The sequence below is a fragment of the Sipha flava genome, unplaced genomic scaffold (assembly GCF_003268045.1).
Source record: "Sipha flava isolate LNK unplaced genomic scaffold, YSA_version1 284_pilon_pilon, whole genome shotgun sequence".
NCBI lineage: Eukaryota > Metazoa > Arthropoda > Insecta > Hemiptera > Aphididae > Sipha > Sipha flava.
The window spans coordinates 619832-640433 of NW_020272951.1; the positions used below are offsets into that span (position 1 = coordinate 619832).

General features: G+C 26.7%; 2 protein-coding genes across 3 annotated transcripts; one reads left to right on the forward strand and one right to left on the reverse strand.

The window, feature by feature from the left end:
* Nucleotides 1-1255: 1255 nt before the first annotated feature.
* LOC112685633 lies at nucleotides 1256-10677 on the reverse strand. Its single transcript, XM_025557571.1, has 11 exons — nucleotides 10266-10677; nucleotides 8757-8841; nucleotides 7644-7739; nucleotides 5280-5429; nucleotides 4355-4632; nucleotides 3383-3471; nucleotides 3000-3317; nucleotides 2163-2403; nucleotides 1886-2098; nucleotides 1699-1814; nucleotides 1256-1586 (listed from the first exon to the last, which is right to left on the reverse strand). Exons 1-11 carry the CDS (start codon nucleotides 10332-10334, stop codon nucleotides 1319-1321), a joined length of 1923 nt encoding a protein of 640 aa, XP_025413356.1. The 5' UTR covers nucleotides 10335-10677; the 3' UTR covers nucleotides 1256-1318.
* Nucleotides 10678-16558: 5881 nt separating this feature from the next.
* LOC112685635 (nucleoporin GLE1-like) lies at nucleotides 16559-19859 on the forward strand. 2 transcript variants are annotated; one of them, XM_025557574.1, is made up of 3 exons: nucleotides 16559-17016; nucleotides 17080-17171; nucleotides 17234-19859. In XM_025557574.1, the coding sequence occupies exons 2-3, from the start codon at nucleotides 17119-17121 to the stop codon at nucleotides 19131-19133; spliced, it is 1953 nt and encodes a 650-aa protein (XP_025413359.1). In that variant the 5' UTR covers nucleotides 16559-17016; nucleotides 17080-17118; the 3' UTR covers nucleotides 19134-19859. The 2 variants fall into 2 exon arrangements, with proteins under 2 accessions (XP_025413359.1, XP_025413358.1); XM_025557573.1 differs by having other exon boundaries at nucleotides 17080-19859.
* Nucleotides 19860-20602: the final 743 nt, after the last annotated feature.

A 20602-nucleotide genomic window follows, 5' to 3' on the forward strand; every position in this document is an offset into this window, starting at 1 on the left:
TCTCGATCTAGGAACATTCGAAAGGCGGAAAAACGAAAATTTGTACCAATTGTATGGAAAACCAACAATATTAACGTTTATAAGAACTAAGAGAATGGAATGGTTTGGACATATTTGGAGAGCTGAAGATGATATACTAAAAAAGGTCATAACCGCAACGATACAGAAAAAACGACCACTGGGTAGACCGCGAACGAGATGGAAGGATGCTGTGAAGAGGGACATTCAATTGATGGATGCGAATGCGTCTGTTGAATTAGCACTCAACAGAGAAAGGTGGAGAGACTTACTTGTGGCAGCTCAGGCCCTTCAAGAACCGTTAAGCTGAAGAAAGAAGATTAGTTCTTAGAATCTTTCTCTTGCAAATCAACTGTGTTCTTTCATCACCCTATCTTGTTGACCATGTTTCACATCATACATGATAACTGGACAAATTTAAGTAGTATAGAGTTTTATCTTTGATCCTTTTATGGGCGTCCCCAGGAGAGGGGAGCAAGGGGCACTTTTCCCCCTAGAATTTTAAATTAGTTTTCCAAAGCCTTCTCTGTAAATTTAGTAAACATAGATTACTTTAATATAACATACATATTATATATAGAAGAAAACTCTTTAATATTAATTGGATTATTATATCTTATTGTTATCTTATATTTGAGGAAAAAGAATAAAGTATAAATAAATGCAAGTATAAAATGTATAAAAAAAAATCTTAATTTATTTTTTAAATTAATTTCTCCCCCCCCCCCCCTCTAAAATTAGTAATTTTCTGATAGATATTTACATCTGTATTTTCATTTGAAGTTTTTTTCTACTTAAAGTTTATTTATTTGTTTTACATACATTTATTGATGTAAACCTGATATTTCACTTTACTCTAGGCTTACTTTATATTAAAAAAAAATTGAACACATTTCTAATTTACTCAAATTAGAATACAATTACTCTTGGAATTATTTTAATGTTAATATATTCTTTAGTTAAGAATTGTAGATAGTATATGATAAATGGATATTTATGGACTTTAATTTATATTAAGCTCATCTTGAATTGGCTTATCCAATTTTAACTAGCAATAATAGCCAATTATTATTGGCTTACACACATTGGTAACTTAAAAGAAAATTGTACACACTGTATCATAATATATATTACACTAATGGTATTATATTAATTGAATTAATACATGTAAATATAACATAATATACATATTGTAATATACACAAAACATAATAAATATGACAAAAATTTTACTACATAATTATAAATTAACATTACATTTGTATATAATATACTTTTGTACATTAATATTCATCAAAAATTAAATAGATACAGGATTAACTTTAAGAACAATTGGTAATCGACGACGCCTGAATTTAAAATATGGTTCGATTACTTCCCCAGGAAAAGAAAAAATATCTTTTTTTAGACCAATGTTGTTGGACATATCATTATTTTCTGTGTACGGGAGAGTTGTCCTCTCATATGTTAACTTTTGTAATGACTCATTATGATCATTACGTTGAGAAAGTACAATAGTAAATTTAAATTGCTTTGCCTTGATTGCTGGTCCAATATAGTTGACCTGACTTAAATAGCAAAACATAATAAAATATATTTAGTTAAAAGTATTCTAGTGAATTATTTAATAATAATATTAACTAGAGCGTGAAAAAATTAATATACTAAAAAATATCTTACATCTTAACACCTTTGGTTCGATTAGATACTTGAGCAATAACTGCAAAATATTCACTATGAGCTAATAAAAACCATTTGTAAGTTTGATTTATATGAAGAATCATGATATCAAGAGCCTAAAAGAGAATATTATAATTAATACTAACATTTTGTCGAATCAATCCAATAGTTATATATTATACTGCACCTGATCTGTACCATTCAGTATGTAATTATGGTGATTATCACTCATATGTACATGCAACTCAGGATAATATCCTTTCCAAGCACAATTTGTGAAAAAGCATTGATAGTGTCTGTAACAACATTCTTGTTCATGCACTTTTTTTTGACTTAAAAACATTTGTTGCTTACACCCGGTCAAAGCATTTTTACATGGAAATTTTACTAAGTAACCAACCTTAAAAAAATAACTTGGTTATTGATAAATATAACTCTATTTATAATAAAAATTATTAATTCACTTTTTCCATGTACAGATTACGTTTTGAATTGAAAGCATTTCTACAAGTTGGACAATTTTCACACATAAGTACACATTTACTACAAATCAAATGTCCAAGTAAACATTGAAAAATAGGAGGGACAATATGTTCAAAACATACTGGACACTCAAATAAACGAATCAACTGATCGTTAAGATCTACATATGTTTCTGGATGATCTTCAACAAGTACAGTTGCAGTATCTTCTGTAACTCTATTCCTGTAAGATTTATAAATGTATATAAACATTTTTTTTTATAAAACTTAAATAATTTAAATTACAAACACTACACTACTCATTAATACTAAAGACATTTTTAGATTGTTTTAATAATAATTTATTTTTACAATGATATATATTAAGAAATTAAATTAATTATACAATTGAAAATTATTATATTATGTACTTTTTTTTATATATACATAAAATATTTTAATTTCATAAAATGTCTATCTGATAAATTGTTTTTTCATTACAAGTTATGAATAAAGTTAATAAAATGGATGTCCAGTTTATGAAGATTTGAATAGGTGACTAAATTTATTAGTTATCAATAAACCTTACATTTTTTAATAACAAATAAAAATTTACTATAAAATAATTTACACTACTTAAAATCAAAATATTTGACATTATATACAATTATTTCTTTCTAGGAATAGTAAGAATATAATGATAACATTTTATTTTTGATTTAAGCATTTAGTGTAAGTATATTGACACATTTACACATTTTCTAAAATTAAAAAGAATATTTTATAAGGAATGAAATTTTATTGTAATAAAGTCAACATTCATAAATTTAAATTACTTACTCAGGATCTCTGAACATTATATTATGATTTTCATCATCATGATCAACAAATTCAAATGGTGTAGATGCATTGTTATTCTGATTTGAGGCAGGTGTATTTGTTGGAGAATCAGTTTGTGGGCTTAAAGGTATAGGTGACATTATGAATGGTACAACTCTTGTTCTTGGAGTTTCATTATTAATATCAATAGTATCCAAATTTTCCTCATCTACATTTAAGACAGGAGTTCCAGAAATGGAGAAATTTACAGACCTATCATCATCGCCAGAATCTACATCATTTCGAGTTGATACACTAGACATACTTTCTTGGTCATGACTACACATAGACAAACCAAATGTTGTAAATATATTTTTACCAAATTCAATATTTTATTAACTTACTACTCTGCTTCGTATGAGTTTTCTAGCTCCATATCTTGTTCAAGAACATCAGGAAGTTCTTGTTCTGGAGTTTGGGGTCTATCATTAACCTAAAATAAATAAATTAAAATAAAATATATACATATACATATACACACACACATATATATACTTACACACACATGTATATTAATAATGAACCTGAATATTGGTTTATGAAATATAGATAAATATCATTAGAGCCATCCTAAGAATATTAAGGGCCTAGAGCAAATTAATTCGAGGGCCATTCAATCATTACAAAAATATACACACATCAAGTTTGTAAAATGTTGGTGAATATCGTTCTCCAAACTTTAAACAATCATGATCATTTAAATGCATTGATACAATAAAATACATTTTTAATAACATCTTAACAACATATTACTAGTTACCACATTTAATAAAAATGTATTTTATTCCTAGATAATTCATAAACGGTAATATAAAATAAGAACTTGGATGATGTTGTGTTGATACTTACAATAACAAATTTCTACGTAAATTTCGACAACATTTTGTAATAATCATAGTAAATAGCAGTTATAACTAATAGAAATATAGAATGATAACTGAAAATTTAGTCTGTATAATAGAGCTAAAATATACGTATGAGTAAATATTATTAAATTTAATTTATTAATATTTCATAAAAAAAAATAGTTTAGAAATAATATATAATATTAATATCAATAATCTCTAATTGGAAACAAAGAGCATTTTTAATTAATATGGACTTTAAGGCCCCCTTTAAGTTTTCCTATACTATGCCCTGTGGAAAAATGGTCCTGTTGCCTCCCTCCCTTGATGATGATTCTGCACTCCATAAGTTTTATTAATTTTTTTAACTATACAGATTCTGTGGTGTTCTAAAATATTAAATGTAACCCTACATTTAAATAGTTTAATATAATTGAATTTAATTATTAATATACAATTTAAACAACTTACATCACTATAAATTTGATTTGATGAAGAAAAACGAACACGCCGATTATTAATCCTATTTGAGTGATAAATTGGATAATTATCTAAATTATTTCTTATAAAATAAGGATGTTCTGAAAATATTCTTCTTCCAGATCTAATATTTCTAGATTGTTGAGGATTATGTGACATTGAACTAAAATGATCCACTAAACGTCTATTATCAAAATAATGTCTTCGTTCAAGGATCACAGGTTCATCATCACTATCCTCATTAATTGGTACATCAGCTATTTCAGCATCTATAAAATTAAATAAAATAATTATACATTTTGTTTTAATGGTAATATTTATATATATCTGAAATAAACAATAAATAATAATATTTAAGAAATTAGTATAAATAAAATATTATTTTCTATTTAAAAATGTTATAGATATGTAAATAAGAGAATGAGAAAAATTAAACAAAAATTTAATGTGGAGTTTAAATATCTAGGAGACATTTTTACCATACTATTTTTAATTATTATAAATCATATAATGTTAATAGAATATTGATTTAAACCAAAGATTAAAATATATTGTTTATGGCTTATAAATTGCATATACCATTAATATCTTCATAGAAAATTCAAATTTTAGAATATAGTTGTTTTTATTAATCATTAATACAACATTGCATACATTAATATTTAAATTTAAACTTAAACTAGAAAAAAATACAACTAGAATGTTAAATAATAATAGAAATGTCTAAACATATGTTTCTATAATATTTATGGTATTCAAAAAATATAGTGACATTTAATCAAATAAATTAAAATCATTTCTGATATTAAATTTTCCTGATAGGCTTAAAAATATGAATTTACACATTAAAACAAGTTTAAAGTTAATAAAACAAAAAATATAAAGTACAAAGTATTATTAAAATGTTAATACTTACTGGTAGTTGTAACAGTGCTTGTAAAATTATCAGGCGGTGTACTATTCAATGGATACTGTCCAGCAACCGTAATTTGTCTCGTTTCTGGGTCAGTAATAGTAAATCTAACAAATGGTGAACGATTTCTTACATTATCACCATTTGATGCACCTATAAATCATAAATAAATATCAATAAAAAAATATCAAATTTAAATACTTAAAATATATATTAATAAATATGATGTTATATAAAAACTAGTTTTTATATTGCTAAATTTTTTCAGACAAAAAATTAAATATATATATATTTTTCACATAAAAATTTAAAAATAAATGTAGACATTTATTATGAATGCATTTAATATAAAACTTGGTCATTCAATTCATATATCAAAGAAAAAGAAAAATAGAAGGATAATATAAAATAAGGACAAGTACCTAAAACCAGCAAAAATTTTATAAAAAATGTTTTGAAAAAATGTCTTAAAAACGTCTATATAAGTATTTTATATATAAAAAAAAACTATTATTATTTAATATCCAATTTCGCAATTTTTTTTTGGTACAAAGAAAATTGTATGTAAAATATTATATTTAATTTCAAAGCCTTAATACAAAATTTAATTTTTTTTTTAATTTTTAAATACAAGAATTTTGCAAATATTCATTATTAATATTATATTTTTAATATTCATATTTCACTCATAAATTATTTCACTAAAAAAATGCTAAAAAAACATGAAATTTTGAAGTATGATATTTAGAATTTGTTTAGAAAATCAAACCATATTTTGATAATGATTCAAAACATACAATGAACATTTTAATTTTTTGAGTTAATAATGAAAAAAAATTGTATTTAGTTGGAACCAGAACAACATAAATTTTGCAATTTTTTTTCATAATTTTTTCGAAATAATAAGAAAAACTATTGGAGGATTCATAAAATGACCATAATCAAATCAGAGTAACAAAAAAAAACATTTTTCATCAAAAATCTCACATTTGTGATAATTGGATTCCCTTTGGTCAAAATTGGATGCTACTCTCATATGCAGACTACCAACATATTTCTTCTCACGTGTGCGGTCTACCTTGTAAAACGTAGATCGCAATGATCGCATAATACCTATATTGTAATACACCATGTTTTTACCTCCAATTTGAAAAATATAATGTAATAATAATAATGTTTACATAAAAAATAATAATAAATTTACGATAAAATGTCAATAATAGATAAATAAACTGTCAAAGTTTCCTGTTAAAGTTGCCGTTGTTGTCAAAGAAATATCTGATACGAAAAAATAAACTAATTCTAAAATGTCGGTAAGTTTGAGATTACTATTAGACCTATTGTTCAAGCCCTCGTAATGAAAAAATTTGTTTCCCTGTTGTATACTATGTGTGGTCTGACATCCTTTTTTTTTTGCACCGAAAAACAGGACGAAAATCACCTACTCTATCTCGTTTTCTAGCATTAACCATTTCAGAACTAAGCTTATGACATGGCAATGTTCTTTCGACAGTGTTTAATAAACCATGCTCTCTTAAAAATACAGTGGCATTCTCTTCAATCTTAGTGACAGTCAAATAAAGAGCTTTTAATTGCATAATGCACACTGCACACGAAATTATACAAAACGGACACAAATATGAACGCAGTACAACATAATCGACGACCAATACGTAACTAACAAACTTATTCAATTTGTTATAATGTCAAACAGTAATAATTGTAGGTAGGTATCTTTTAATAACAAAACACAACATAGATGGAAAATACAAGATATGACATATATCAAAACATTTTATCTGACCAATTTTATTTTATCTAAGTATTTATAATACAGTTTATCTAAATTTTTTTCTAAAATTACATTTATGATGGTAGATCGTATGCATTTGTAGTCCGCATATGTGACTAGCACCCAAAATTATATATAGACAAAAATAAAAACATTGTGGTAAAATTAATTATCTTGATTAATTTGTTTAGTTAACTTTAGAATGCTTAGTTATAAGTTTAAAAATAATTCATTTAATTTTTAAGTTGATAAAACAAAAAATAGTTACCTAATTCAGTTATAAAAATAATTTAATTGTATAAGTTTTTCATGTAAGCCAGATAAAAATAAATATGATTGAGCTATTTTTAGTTTTTATATTTAATGATTATATATTTCGTTGAATATTTATCATAATAATACACATTCCAATTATACATGTACTAATTCTTCTAATTCTAATGTGAAAAAATAAAAATAAAAATATATTTGTATTTTAACTATTAAAGTAATTAAGTCAAACTATTAAAAACCATTACAATTATTAAAAAATTATAACTATAAATAAATAATTAAATATATTGCAAATGACTTACTACTTCCAAAACGTGATGAATTGTTATGAGTTTCAAAATAAGAAGAATAATCTCTTGATCTACGAGATTGTTCATTTGGTTCCATATTATTCGAGTCTAAAACAAAGAGTACAAAAAATATAATCTTTTTTTTTTATTTTATTAATATTAAAATATAAAATTTACATTTTTTAGAATATATACAATAAGCAAATTGGATAAAAATAAAATAATTACATGACAGTGAAATAATATGAGGAGGTAGGATGTATAGTAACAGTACCTTCAGGTGGCATTTTGATTAGAGATTTAATAAATCCTTGCACCATAGTCTTTTTAAACGATGGGGGGAATTTTCTGGCAAGTTTGTTCTACCTTGAATGGCTATAAGTAGGTTGATATAAGTGGCTAGTTTTGAGAGGAATTTTTTGTAATGATTGGATGCAACTTTGTAAACGGTTTCAATGTTAAAGTAATTAAAGGAATGGGTTGTTAGAAACATACCAAGACTGCAGGGGTTAATAAACGGAGGGTAATTGATTGAAATGCCTCAATTGTTTATGTTTGGAATGCTTTGACACAACCCCATATCTGTATTCTCAAGGCCAAAATGAGTTTTATCATAAACTTATAAATAATTATTTTATTGTTGAGGGAAAAATTCAATTTGAGAATAGGATGGAGGAGGTGTAGTCTACAATTGAGTTTTTTTCTTGTTGGTTTTAAAAGTGGGCTCCAAGTGAGATGCTTATCTAAAATCAGGCCTAAATACTTCATTTGAGTTTCAATTAGAATTTCTACTTCCCCAAAGTAAAGGATAGGTGAGATTTCTTTTCTGAAAGTGATAGGAACATGAAAGGACTTATCAGGATTTATTTTTGGATTATTGGATGCCCATATATCTATTTTAACAAGATATACTTGGAGATTAAAGGATGCTTCAGTGTTATCACTATATTCACTTAATGTTGCTGTAATCTGTATATGTGGCAATTAGAATATTATAAGCGTTTGATATGTCTACAGTAAATATGTTGTAAAGGTTGGGAGATATATCACTAGGGGACTCCTGCTTGAATTTTGAAATAAGGAGAAAAAAAATTTATAAATCTCAAAATTAATAAATAGACTTACCTGTTAACACTGGAGGCATGGTATGATGGAGGCTACTGAAAACCCGACTAGGTCTTTCCATACGATTACGTTCTTCTAATTCAATCTGTAATAATTAAAATGATTTATTAACTTTTAAGGTTTATTATTTAATCAAGTATACATTCTGGTTAAAATGATAACATGTTAATATAGACAAATTTTATTTAAATAAAAAAGACAAAATATTATCTGTAAAATGAATTTGTAAGTTTTTAAATAAATGCTTAAATAACTAAACTTTACAAAAAAGTAAGTAGTCCATATTTTTTAAATAATTTTTTTATTTTTATAGTTGAAAAAGTTAAAATCTAAAAATCTATAAATATAATCTAAATATAATATAATTTCAAGAATAATATTCTCTCTTTAAATTTGATATGCACATAAATAATACTATAATTTAGAAGAAATTTAAACATAAATGCTATAAATCCTTTACTATCAAGACCATTTTCATATTTAATAAGTATAATAAGCATTATTACAATGCTTTATATAGAAATAAATATTGTGGGAAATGTATTATTATAATAATAATAGAGCATAGTAAATGAGACAGAAATTTAAACACAAGCATAAAACATAAAACAGTATAATACAACATGATTTTACTCCAGACATGATCTTTGGAGTAGTTATTAATTGAAAATTATTTAAAAGCTATCGGACTGTAACCAATTATATATAATTTATTTTTCAGGTAAAAGTCTTAGTTTAAATCTTTATTTATAAGATTGACGAATTATGTAACATAATATAAAATAATATTTTAGCAAGAAAACATATCAAAGAATATATTTTTTATACATTTATAACTGTTAATTACTCTTTGTATTACCTTTATAATGAAAATCAGTCTTACACGGTTTTAATTAATATTATTCTTATATAATAAGCTTATTAGAACAACCTAAATAAACGGATTTGATTATTTATTCTTTTAAATTATTTTATACATATACAATATATATCAAACAATAAATTATCTATTGATCTAGGTCTAACTCAACTATTAAGTATTATTCAGGTACACACACACAGATATACATATATATATATATATATATATATATAATAATAATAAAAAGAGAACAGAATTTAGCATATTTTAGCCTGGAGTTCTGGTAAGCTGGTACCAAAAGAATTCCTTGTGCCAATAGTAAACAGAAATTAATTTTGTTAGACAAGATATTGTGCATAAATAATTTTTTTGAACCAGTTAATAACATTGTGTATTTTATGTCATAAATATGAATTTTCAAGCATGATCAATTATATTTGAAACAATATATTCTCAAGTTTTAAAAGATCTACAAGATAATAATATTATCGTATATATTATATATGAATAAACAAATTTTTTTAATCAGACAAGACTCTTTATAAATATTATTCATAATAAATTGTTAGACATAATATTAATACTGTTAATCAGAAACTATAAATTCAATATATATTAATATAACATAAACTATAAAAAGTAATTACCAAATTAGATCTCCAGTTTGTATAATGACGTATATCTACAGTTTCGTTTTCGTTAGCACACATTTTCATATAAAACAAGTCTAAGTGTCAAAACTACATCACACTGATGTTATTCAAATTTTATGGACAATTTGAGAAACAAAACGAGTTACTATAAGAATTAAAAATATAAGTTCTCAGTTCGTTTTTTTTTATCGCAAAATGATTTTTAAGATAATATTCAAATAAGTGTTAAAACTACAAATAATTGTTCAATTATCGCGAGAAAAATTAAAAGAATTACTATACGGTGACAGTGTTAACACTACTGGCATCTAAACGTATTATAGAAACGTAATGTTGAATGATCACTGTTCGGTGTAGCTAATCACGATGGTCCAGTAAATATTGTGGTTATAGTCAGTAATATCACTTATAAATATTATATATATAAATTAATATTCTTTTGTCTTTTTATATCTATATATTGAACATGAATGAATTCTATCATATGATATTATGTACTTTATGTATACCACGGTTTAAGATATACATATATATAAGCCGTGTTGTATACTATACTATGTTTTATACTATTCTACCATAGTTATACCATGGTTAGAAGTATAGATAAAAATAGCGTTTTCCCCAACACAATGGTTTTAAAGATTTGGCGGTCTATTGAAAAAATTTCAACATTTATAAAAACAATATAAATAATAAATAAAAATGTATTATTCTAAGGATTACTGTTTGAGACAATATATAATATAAAAATTGATTAGCTAATATTTTTATGCACATATTGTATTTATTTAAAATTAATTTAATACTAAGTAAGTAGATATTACCATTTTGGTGAATTTAGGCTAGTCGCTGACATGCAATTTTCAGTTGTACGATAGTTGCGCAACAGTTTCATCATACCGCACTCACAAATGTAACTGTACTCTCGTGTCACATTATGATACATAGGATGTAATCGCGCAATCGAATGATTTGTGACAAAACACAAACTAATTAGTTGGTCAAACTGATCAGTTGCACGTGAGCTCATCATCATTTAACGCAGTAAAATTCACTAATGCGATTAAACTGTTGCGCAATTGAAAATTGCATGTCAGCGACTAGCCTTATATTACTTAGTAAGGTTGTCCATATAATTATTAAAGTTAAAATATACATATACATGGGCTTTACATGAAAATTTATATATAATCTTTGGTAATACTTATAACCAGGTGTTTTGTACTTATTTTAAAACACGGGCAGGAGCGTATACAAGGGTGATGTGGGGGTCAGATCCCTCCATAGGTAATTTTAAAATTGTATAAAATAGTGTTCTTAATGTAAGGAAATTATAAGGAAACAAAAAAATATTGCAAGGACTTATTGTAAATTATTATTTTGACACATTCAATATATATATATATATATATATATATATCTTTTATTATTTATTATTTAAATATGCAGGTACTTAAGTTTAGGAATTTTCCTTCCATAATAATTTTTTGCAACTAATCCCCCCCCCCCATACAAAAGTTATGTAATGCCACTGAATAAGGTACATTAAATATCAGAAAGAGCACTGCCCCTCCTAATATATATATATATACACAAACTGATGTGCTTGGTTTAGCTTGGAGTCTGCACAATGTAATATATAAATGGACTTATATCAATAAATAACTTTTGATTACAATTTTGAAATTATCAATTATATTTGATAATTAAAAATATTTTTTTTTTAGCATTTATTAGAATATGTTCAACCTGTAATAATAATTTACAATACGCATATGAGCGATTAGATATTTTATAAGACATGAGGGTATGAAAAGAGAAGCTACCCAGCAGTACACTTAGACACAAATAGGGATTTGTTAGACTATATATGTTTTTTTTTTTTTTAACTGATTTTTTACAGAGACAAGTCACGACACCATCGCCACTTTAACCTTCTCGGTGGGCTTCTAGGAATATTTATTGAGTTGAGAGAAAGGATAAGTTGATTCGGATAATTAACGAGGCGAAAGCGGAAACGCTTGTAAAAGAACGTGGCCGTTTCGACGACAGTCTGAATATTAAGATCAGAATGTAGTGTATGATTAATCACGTAAAAGGCCGCATTAGTTATTATTCGGAGTGATATGGATTGAAAAGTCTGAATTTTGTTAATGTTTGATTTTTTTGCCGCTCCCCATAATTAAATACCATAGGTCCAAATTGGTTTTAGGAGGATTTTGTAAATTAATAATTTATTTTTTAAATTAATCTTGTACTGTTTTCCTAAAAGAGGATATAAAGACTTTCTTCTTAAGTTTAAAAGGAGGCGTTTTTGTTTGATATGTTCAGCCCAATTTAAGCGTTTATCGAGGATCAATCATAGATACTTGACACTAGTAACAGCTGGAATAATTTTATTAGATAGATAAAGAGGGGGGATAATACCTTTCTTAAGAGTAAAAGTTATATGTGTAGATTTTTCATTATTTATTTTAACTTTCCATTCGGAATACCATTCTTCCATTTGATTAAGGTGATTTTGCAATTGAGTACTAACGACCAAGGCCGTAACTGGGGGGGTCCAGGGGTCCGGACCCTACCCTGACCCCCCCCCCCCGAAATTTTCAAAAGTAGAAACATTTTTGCGGTGAATATAGTTTATTAACTATAAATTGTATTAAATTATAATGTTAGACCTCCCCGAAATTTTTTTCCAGTTACAGCTTTGCTAACGACAAGAGGGTTGGCATTAAACGAATAAATTACTTTGTCGTCGGCGAATTCGGTTACTGGAGTGGAGATACCGATTGGTCTGCGGTATAGATATTATACAGAATGGGAAATGAGATAGCCTCTTGTAGTACACTAGCCATAATGGGCGTTAGATCTGAAAACTCGGAGCCTACTTTAGTTATAAAATTACTGTTTTTTAGATATGATTTAAAGAAAAGGTAGTATGGTGGGGGGAGAAATTCTTTTAATTTAAACAGAAGTCCTGTGTACCAGACCTTGTCGAAGGCAATCGATTAGAAGTGATACGGTTAAAGCCAAACTAGTTATAAGAAATAACATAACATACAATTGTATGGGGAGTTCTTTGATGAAACACAAAATTAAAAACATTTATTAAACGCCGCGAAAATGCTACTAAATATAAATTTAAAAGTTTATAATAGTTTATTTATAATACTTTAATTTATAAGTTTATTATTGAAGTTTAACTTAATGTAATATTAATATTTTCAATATCTTTATTAACATCATAGGTAGCGCTCTTCATCACTGTCGTTTTTTGTGTTTTGCTGATGATGTCAAACTCTTTATGCAAATTGATTCGAATGACGACTGCTTAAAACTGCAAAGTGATATAAATCGATTCGTGGAGTTATTCGACAAACTTAATCTATCTCTAAACATATCCAAATGCAAGGTCATGATTTTCACCAGATCTCGTGTTTCTCTAGTTTTCCCTTACCACCTGCGTGACACTGTAATTTCACGTTGTAAAGATTTTATTATGTATCTTGGCTTTAAATTTACTAGCAATCTTGACCCGAGCCTTCACACTGAAATGATTTGCTGTTCTGCTTTAAGAACATTGGGCTTTGTTATGAGGTTGGCTAAAGACTTTGGCCTTAAATCATCTCTTAAGGCTCTCTATGAGTATGGTGCCGTAATTTGGGACCCACATACAACTGTAAATGCTTGTCAGTTAGAAAGGGTTCAGCGTAGGTTTTTCCGATTTGCTAGCTATTTAATGGACATTGATTGTCCACCTCATGACTACACGCCTGTTGCCACTAATCTTGGTTTAGTAACTTTAGCCGAGCGCCGATGTTACTTTGGTAATAAATTTTTAAAAGATCTACTGACTGGTGTTATTGATTCTCCTTCATTACTTGCCCTAGTTGCGTTTAAAGTTCCACTGCGTTCCACCCGTTCCAATGCTATGTTTCATATACCCTTAAGTTCACCAATTACATGTAAAATGAACCTTTAAGACGTTTGATGTCGCAAGCCAATACGGACCCCACCTTTAACTTTCTTGTTTTTTAATTTTACACACACTTATAGTGTAGGTATTTCTATTGTTTTTATTTACTATCATCATATAATAATTTTAATATCTTTTCTGCACATACATATTTTAATTATAAAGGGCTCAGCCCGTAAATTCTTAATAAATAAATAAATAAATATTATTAAATTTTTTATTTTAACGTATGTAATTAATTATATTATTCATCAATTTATTATATTAATATTAAAAATTCACTGAAAATAATGACCTTTTTTTTTTTGTACACTTGGGCCGGTATTTTCCAAATCCAAAGTTGGCAACCCTAAGTACGAAGATCGACACCTGTTATTTTGAAAGTTCGACCTTATGCTTTATTATTATTGAAAAACAAACTCTTGGAAAATACTAGAAATTGTTAGCGTTTCAAATTAATATGAAGATCCGATGGAAATAGTAAATTCTTCCTTCCATTTTAATTGCCGAAGAAAAATCCAATAATACATTACATATTAGACATTAAACACTAACATACCGAATTATTATTCCTGTAATTAACATTAGGATGGTAATGAAAAGAAAAATTATCTTTATTAATCCACATTACTACACTTTGAACTATGGATAAACGCTTTTTTTCAACTTCATTACAAAGATTAGATCTTTTTCTTATTGGAATTTCTAAATTAAGAGTGAAAATCATTAAAAAGACACTGACTAAAAATAAATAAATAAACAACTTCTTGTGATCAGTGCCGGCAGTAGTCATTGGTGCCCCGAGCGAATAAACAAATTAGGCATGGGGGCAAAAAAAAAATGATGTTTTCGGTCAATAAATAGACATTTTGATATCGATGTACTAAGCGTCCCTCACACGATCAATATAACTGACAGTATTATAGATCGTGTAATCAGTGACGGTGCTAGAGTTTGCGAGACCCTGGGCAAAATAAATGTTGGGTCTTATAATTTATATTAATAAAATATTTTCAGTTCAGTTAAATCAGAACTGTGGGGCCTTAATTATAATTTAAGGTGCGGGGCCCTGGGCAACTGCCCCTATTGCCCACCCCTTGCGCCGTCCCTGCATGTAATGCGAAAACTGGTGTACTGTCAGTATGAAAAAACACTACTGATGACCAGGTCTGTATTTAAAAATTTGGCGCCTCCAGGCATATAATTTATACCCCTCCCCAAAAATAAATAATAATAATATAACACTTATTATTTCGTCCATAATCAAGATTCTTTAATATTAAAATATAACTTATAAATGAAAATCGTTTAATACTTTTTTTAATTAACCAATTAAATAAATTATAACATACCTATTTAAGACAACTTATCCATTAGATATATATTAGATATCCATAGAAAGTAACTGGTAGATAAGTCACAGTAGATTTTTATGGATGACCATTAGGCATTGATATTTTGTAATTAGTAGAATTAATGAATAATTTAATTGATTAGTTTTTAGTTTTTACTACAGTTACAAATACTTAAATATTTGTTAAATGTAAAATAATAAATTAATTCTATTAAAATTAGTGAGAAAAGATGTGCAGATTCCACTGAACAAATTTCATTGCCCATAAGTGAATGATTATTCAACATTTTAAGTTGTATATATTTAAGTAGTTGTTTATTATTAAATAAAGATTTTGTCTATTAAACATTTTTTCCAATTTGTATTCTATTTTAATGAATATCTAATGTATAATATATTATATCTAATGGATATAATTTTATATCTAATGGATAATATTTTATATCTAATGGATAATATTTTATATCTAATGGATATTAATTTATATCTAATGGATATTATTTTATATCTAATGGATATTATTTTATATCTAATGGATGTTTTAATTCATTAATTTCTGATTTCTTATGGATATCCATCAACTAATAAAAAAGCGGCCAATTGGATATTTAGTAGATATCTAATAGATTTACAGTCATATCTAAAGGATGTTATGGATATCTATAAATCATATCTATTATACATCCATTAGTTGTATTTGTGTTATGTGGGTAATAAAACATACTATTTTATGTTTTTTATTGTTTTATTTTTTTTTTTCATTAGGTACATCATTTTTAAAATTAATTTTGCTAAAATATTTTCCCGCCCCTGAGACTTGACGTCCACGGGCATGTACCTACCCGTGCCCTTCCCCCTTAAATACGGGCCTGCTGATGAAAAAATTGGATTTCGAGTTGTCAATATTTATTTACTGATAAAGATTTTGACTGTGTGTAGTGGATAATGACAATTCTTCAGTACATTTTCGCAACCACGGGTGCGTAAGCCGAAATATGAGTACATTCACACAAACAAAATCAAAACACAGATCAATATTGCGAATTGACACTAATTTTTACTGACCGTTTGAGGATTTAACTCTCATATTGATTGTGTGAGGGCCGCTTTATACACTTACATTACATGGATTTTTATCTTGGATCATAAACTAGCGTATGATCTAAGATTATTATCGAGATTATACCACAGAATTCTGTGATTATACTGTAAAGAACTGTTATCTTGATATTGTGATAGTGTATCGGTTGTTGACAGCCGTTAAACGTTGGAATTAGTCATATAGGAAAAAGTATGGATATTGATTATTAACTAACTGTCGAAGTATTTATAAATGTTTTAAATTGCATTTTGTTACCATACTGCTACACGAATTTTCAGATTTGTAGTTTGGATTGTATGTTTCCATTTATATTGTAAGTAGGAATATTTGTTTGAAATTAGGATATAATTATATATTTAATTATCTTTTATTTTAGGTGATTAGCTATAATAATAAAGATAAATTACAATGGAATATGATACTAGATCTACAATTATACATCAAGAAAATTATCCAGTTGAAAATCATGTAAATAACAATAATTTTACTATATTTGATAAGAATTTGATGAGAATTAATAAAAAACTTAGAAGTGTTAATGAATATTACACTCCAAAATTCAATCATGTTATTGAAAACCATTCCAATGTCAAAGAAAACAAGGATCTCACTGAACCTCATAAAGAAGAAAATGACCAGTCTATAAATATGTTTAATGAATTTCACAAGATTGCAATGAATGAATTTGAATCCAGGAGAAAAATGCAAGTACAAAGTAAGTTAAATAAAAAATTTACTAATTGGGAATGTAAAAGAAGAGAATATGCTAGTATAGCAAAAGGTATTGATGAAAAATTTAAATATTCACCATATAAAACGTTAGTAATTGATAGAAATTACAGTAAAAAATTACAAGATAATGATAATGATCAGTTTCAAAGTAGATTACTTGAAGAACAAAGTAAATTAATTGATCAAAAAACAAAAAGTATTAAATTTGCTTTAGTTCTAAATAATGCATCAAATTTGTTAAACAAAATTAAAATTTTATTTAGCAATAATCATATTTCACCACAGTTACAATTACTTAATAAACAATACATGGTATATGAAAGTGATGTACAAAAACTTAAAAATCAGTCTGGTAATTCTTTTGAATGTGATTTATTAGCTCTTAATCAACTTTTTCAAAATATTGAAGTACTCTATAATGAATTAGTAAAAAATATTGAAAATATTTCTTTGAAATCTGATAGTCCTGAAAATGAAAAGAATAATTTATCATCTAAGAATTTTGAGTTTAAAATTAATGAAAATAATGATGAATACATAGATAATTTAGAAAGTAATCCTTTTAAATCTGAAGAAACAAAATCTGAAATACAAAATTTTACATTTAAAGTAGATGATAACTCTGAAATTAAATCTGATGAATTCTTTACATTTAAGTTCAAGACTAATGAAAAGGAAGACGATACCATTATCTCAAATTTTTCATTTAAAATTGAAGATCTAAGACATAAGGAAATTAAAAACAACACCAAGTCTTATAATTTTGAAACTGATTATAAACAATTTATTGAAAATCATCTAGAACTACAGCAATATTTGAAACAAATTGAAAAGTCATATTCATCTTTTCTTCACGATGATAATTTGAAATCTTTAAGACAAGAGTTAATTAAATCAATTAATACCCCAGTTAATAGTATATCTTCAGTTTCTTCATGGCATATGAAAGATAAATTTGATAAACTTGATGCATTATTGAATTGTAAAACTGTGAAAACTGGTAACTCTACTGTATCAGCAAATAGTCATCCAGATGCGTTAATATTTTGTAAAGATACATTGGCTAAAAAAATCATTAATATAGGAGAACAAGTTGCTAGCGTGAAAACGGAAACAGCTTTCGAAGTTGCATCAATTGTTACAGAGCTTTGGAAAATCCATCCAGATTTTGGTATACTACTATACTCTAGATTTAAACAAAAGTGTCCTTGTCTTATTCCATATAATGCTGCAAAAACAAATGAAGAAACTGACGAGGAGTACTATAAATCTTTATGTTATAACTATACAAATGGAGTTGTTGAAAAACAGGATAAGTATGTTAAAAGAATGACTGGAATCATAAGATTATTTGCAGCAATTATAGTCACTGAAACTAAAAGTGGTAAAGTATTGGGTATTGGACAAGCCTGGATGCTAATTGCAGCAACTGTAAATTTAGTTCCCCAATTAGATGTAACAGCAGTTTTTTTACACGAAATGCTTGTAATTACTGGTTATAACCTCAAAAAAGCCTATGGAAGACAGTTCATGAAAATGTTACAATATATAAATTCTAATTATTTGAAAAAAATTGATGAAGTTACACCAGTTGGTTGTGGAGGGCCAGTACAGAGATTAAAAACATTTATCTCAAAAGTTATTGAAGTAGGCTATATTGAAAAACCAAAGGGTATAATTCCATATAAATTTTGGTGATAAAAATAGTATATTGAATTTTTGTCAATGTTTTTGTAAAATTATTGTTAAAATTAAATGTTGGATTTTAACCAAAATTTGTTCCTAGTAATGTAAATCCATTTTGTTAAAGAATACTTCGTAATCATTGTTTTCTAATAGTTACTAACTGAAATAGTATTAAATATACATTATGCACAACAAACCATATTAACATAATGTGTATAATATTTTAGTATTTTAGAAAAATTAATATTTTCAGTTTTTGAACTTTAGTAAGTGGCAGATATCATATAGTTGCTAAAACAACATTTAAAAATTGATAAAATTATGTCCTATGTCGGGTTGCACCAAATATTTATACAGGGATAAACTTGTTTAACTGTAGTTAAAATAAAATCTGTTGCATAGACCATGTTCTAAATTTTATCTGTTGTTAAAATATACTTTATCAGCAGTTAAATTAGAGGCTGATTTATCGCTGTATAAAATGTTATGTATGGTTAAAATGTATTATTAATGTTTGTGGCCATTATCTAATGTTGATAAATATATTATAAGGTGAATAAATATACATAAGTTTTCATTTCGAGGGGCAATGGCGTATTTTCAATTTTTTCTGGGGAGCATGGGCGCCCGCAGGGGGGGGCCAAAGGGGCCATTTCCCCTACTGGGAATTTTTGTTTCAAAACTATTGTTAATTTAATACCACGCATATTAATTATAACATAATTTTATTGAGATCCATTTATGAAGTTTAGTAAAATTTATCATATTTTTAGATATTCTAAAATGTATAATCTTGAATGTAATTATTTGTTTACAATGTTTAGGCAAGACTGCATATCGCTTAAGACTATAAATTCTCCCGAGGACCAATTTCTATGGTATTTGATTTTGTTCTCATATATTTTTAGATACACGTTGTGACTTTTAGAATTTTAATCTTGCCCCGGGTGGGATTTTATACTGCGGGCGCGCTTGCTGGGGAGGGTCCATAGTTTATATATAACTAATATAAACTATATATTATATTGTAATATTTACATCCTTATGCAGTTTTTGGAGGAAGTTGAACTAAATATATAATGTAATAATTGCATAGTCTTATGTAATGTTATATATACCTATATATTGTATTTAACATTATATATTATAAAGTATTGTTATAAAATAAATTCTAATTGTCTCGATTTTTTGGCCAACTCCTCTATCACATCATCAATAGTAATTTCAACTTCCCTGTGAATGTTTTACATAGCCAATTCTGCAAATATGTAAGAATTTTAGTTTATTTGTTATTTTTTGGAGAGGTTATGGGGGGTCCAGTAACCCTGGACCCATCCCCCCGTAAATACGCCACTGTCAAAAGGGGCTGATTATGTATTTGATTTTTGGGTGGAAGGAAAGGAGGAAGCACATTATTACGAAAAAAATTACTTTAACACAATAAGACTTTTTGACTGTCTTTATACCATCAGAAAAATAAA

Coding starts and splice junctions, on each gene's coding strand:
- LOC112685633 (XM_025557571.1), bottom strand. CDS start 10,334: ATGAAAATGTGTGCTAACGAAAACGAAACTGTAGATATACGTCATTAT. Junction 8,842..10,265: donor CAAACTGGAGATCTAATTTG/GTAATTACTTTT, acceptor TAATTATTACAG/ATTGAATTAGAAGAACGTAA. Junction 2,099..2,162: donor GTAATCTGTACATGGAAAAA/GTGAATTAATAA, acceptor TATTTTTTTAAG/GTTGGTTACTTAGTAAAATT.
- LOC112685635 (XM_025557573.1), top strand. CDS start 17,112: ATGGAATATGATACTAGATCTACAATTATACATCAAGAAAATTATCCA.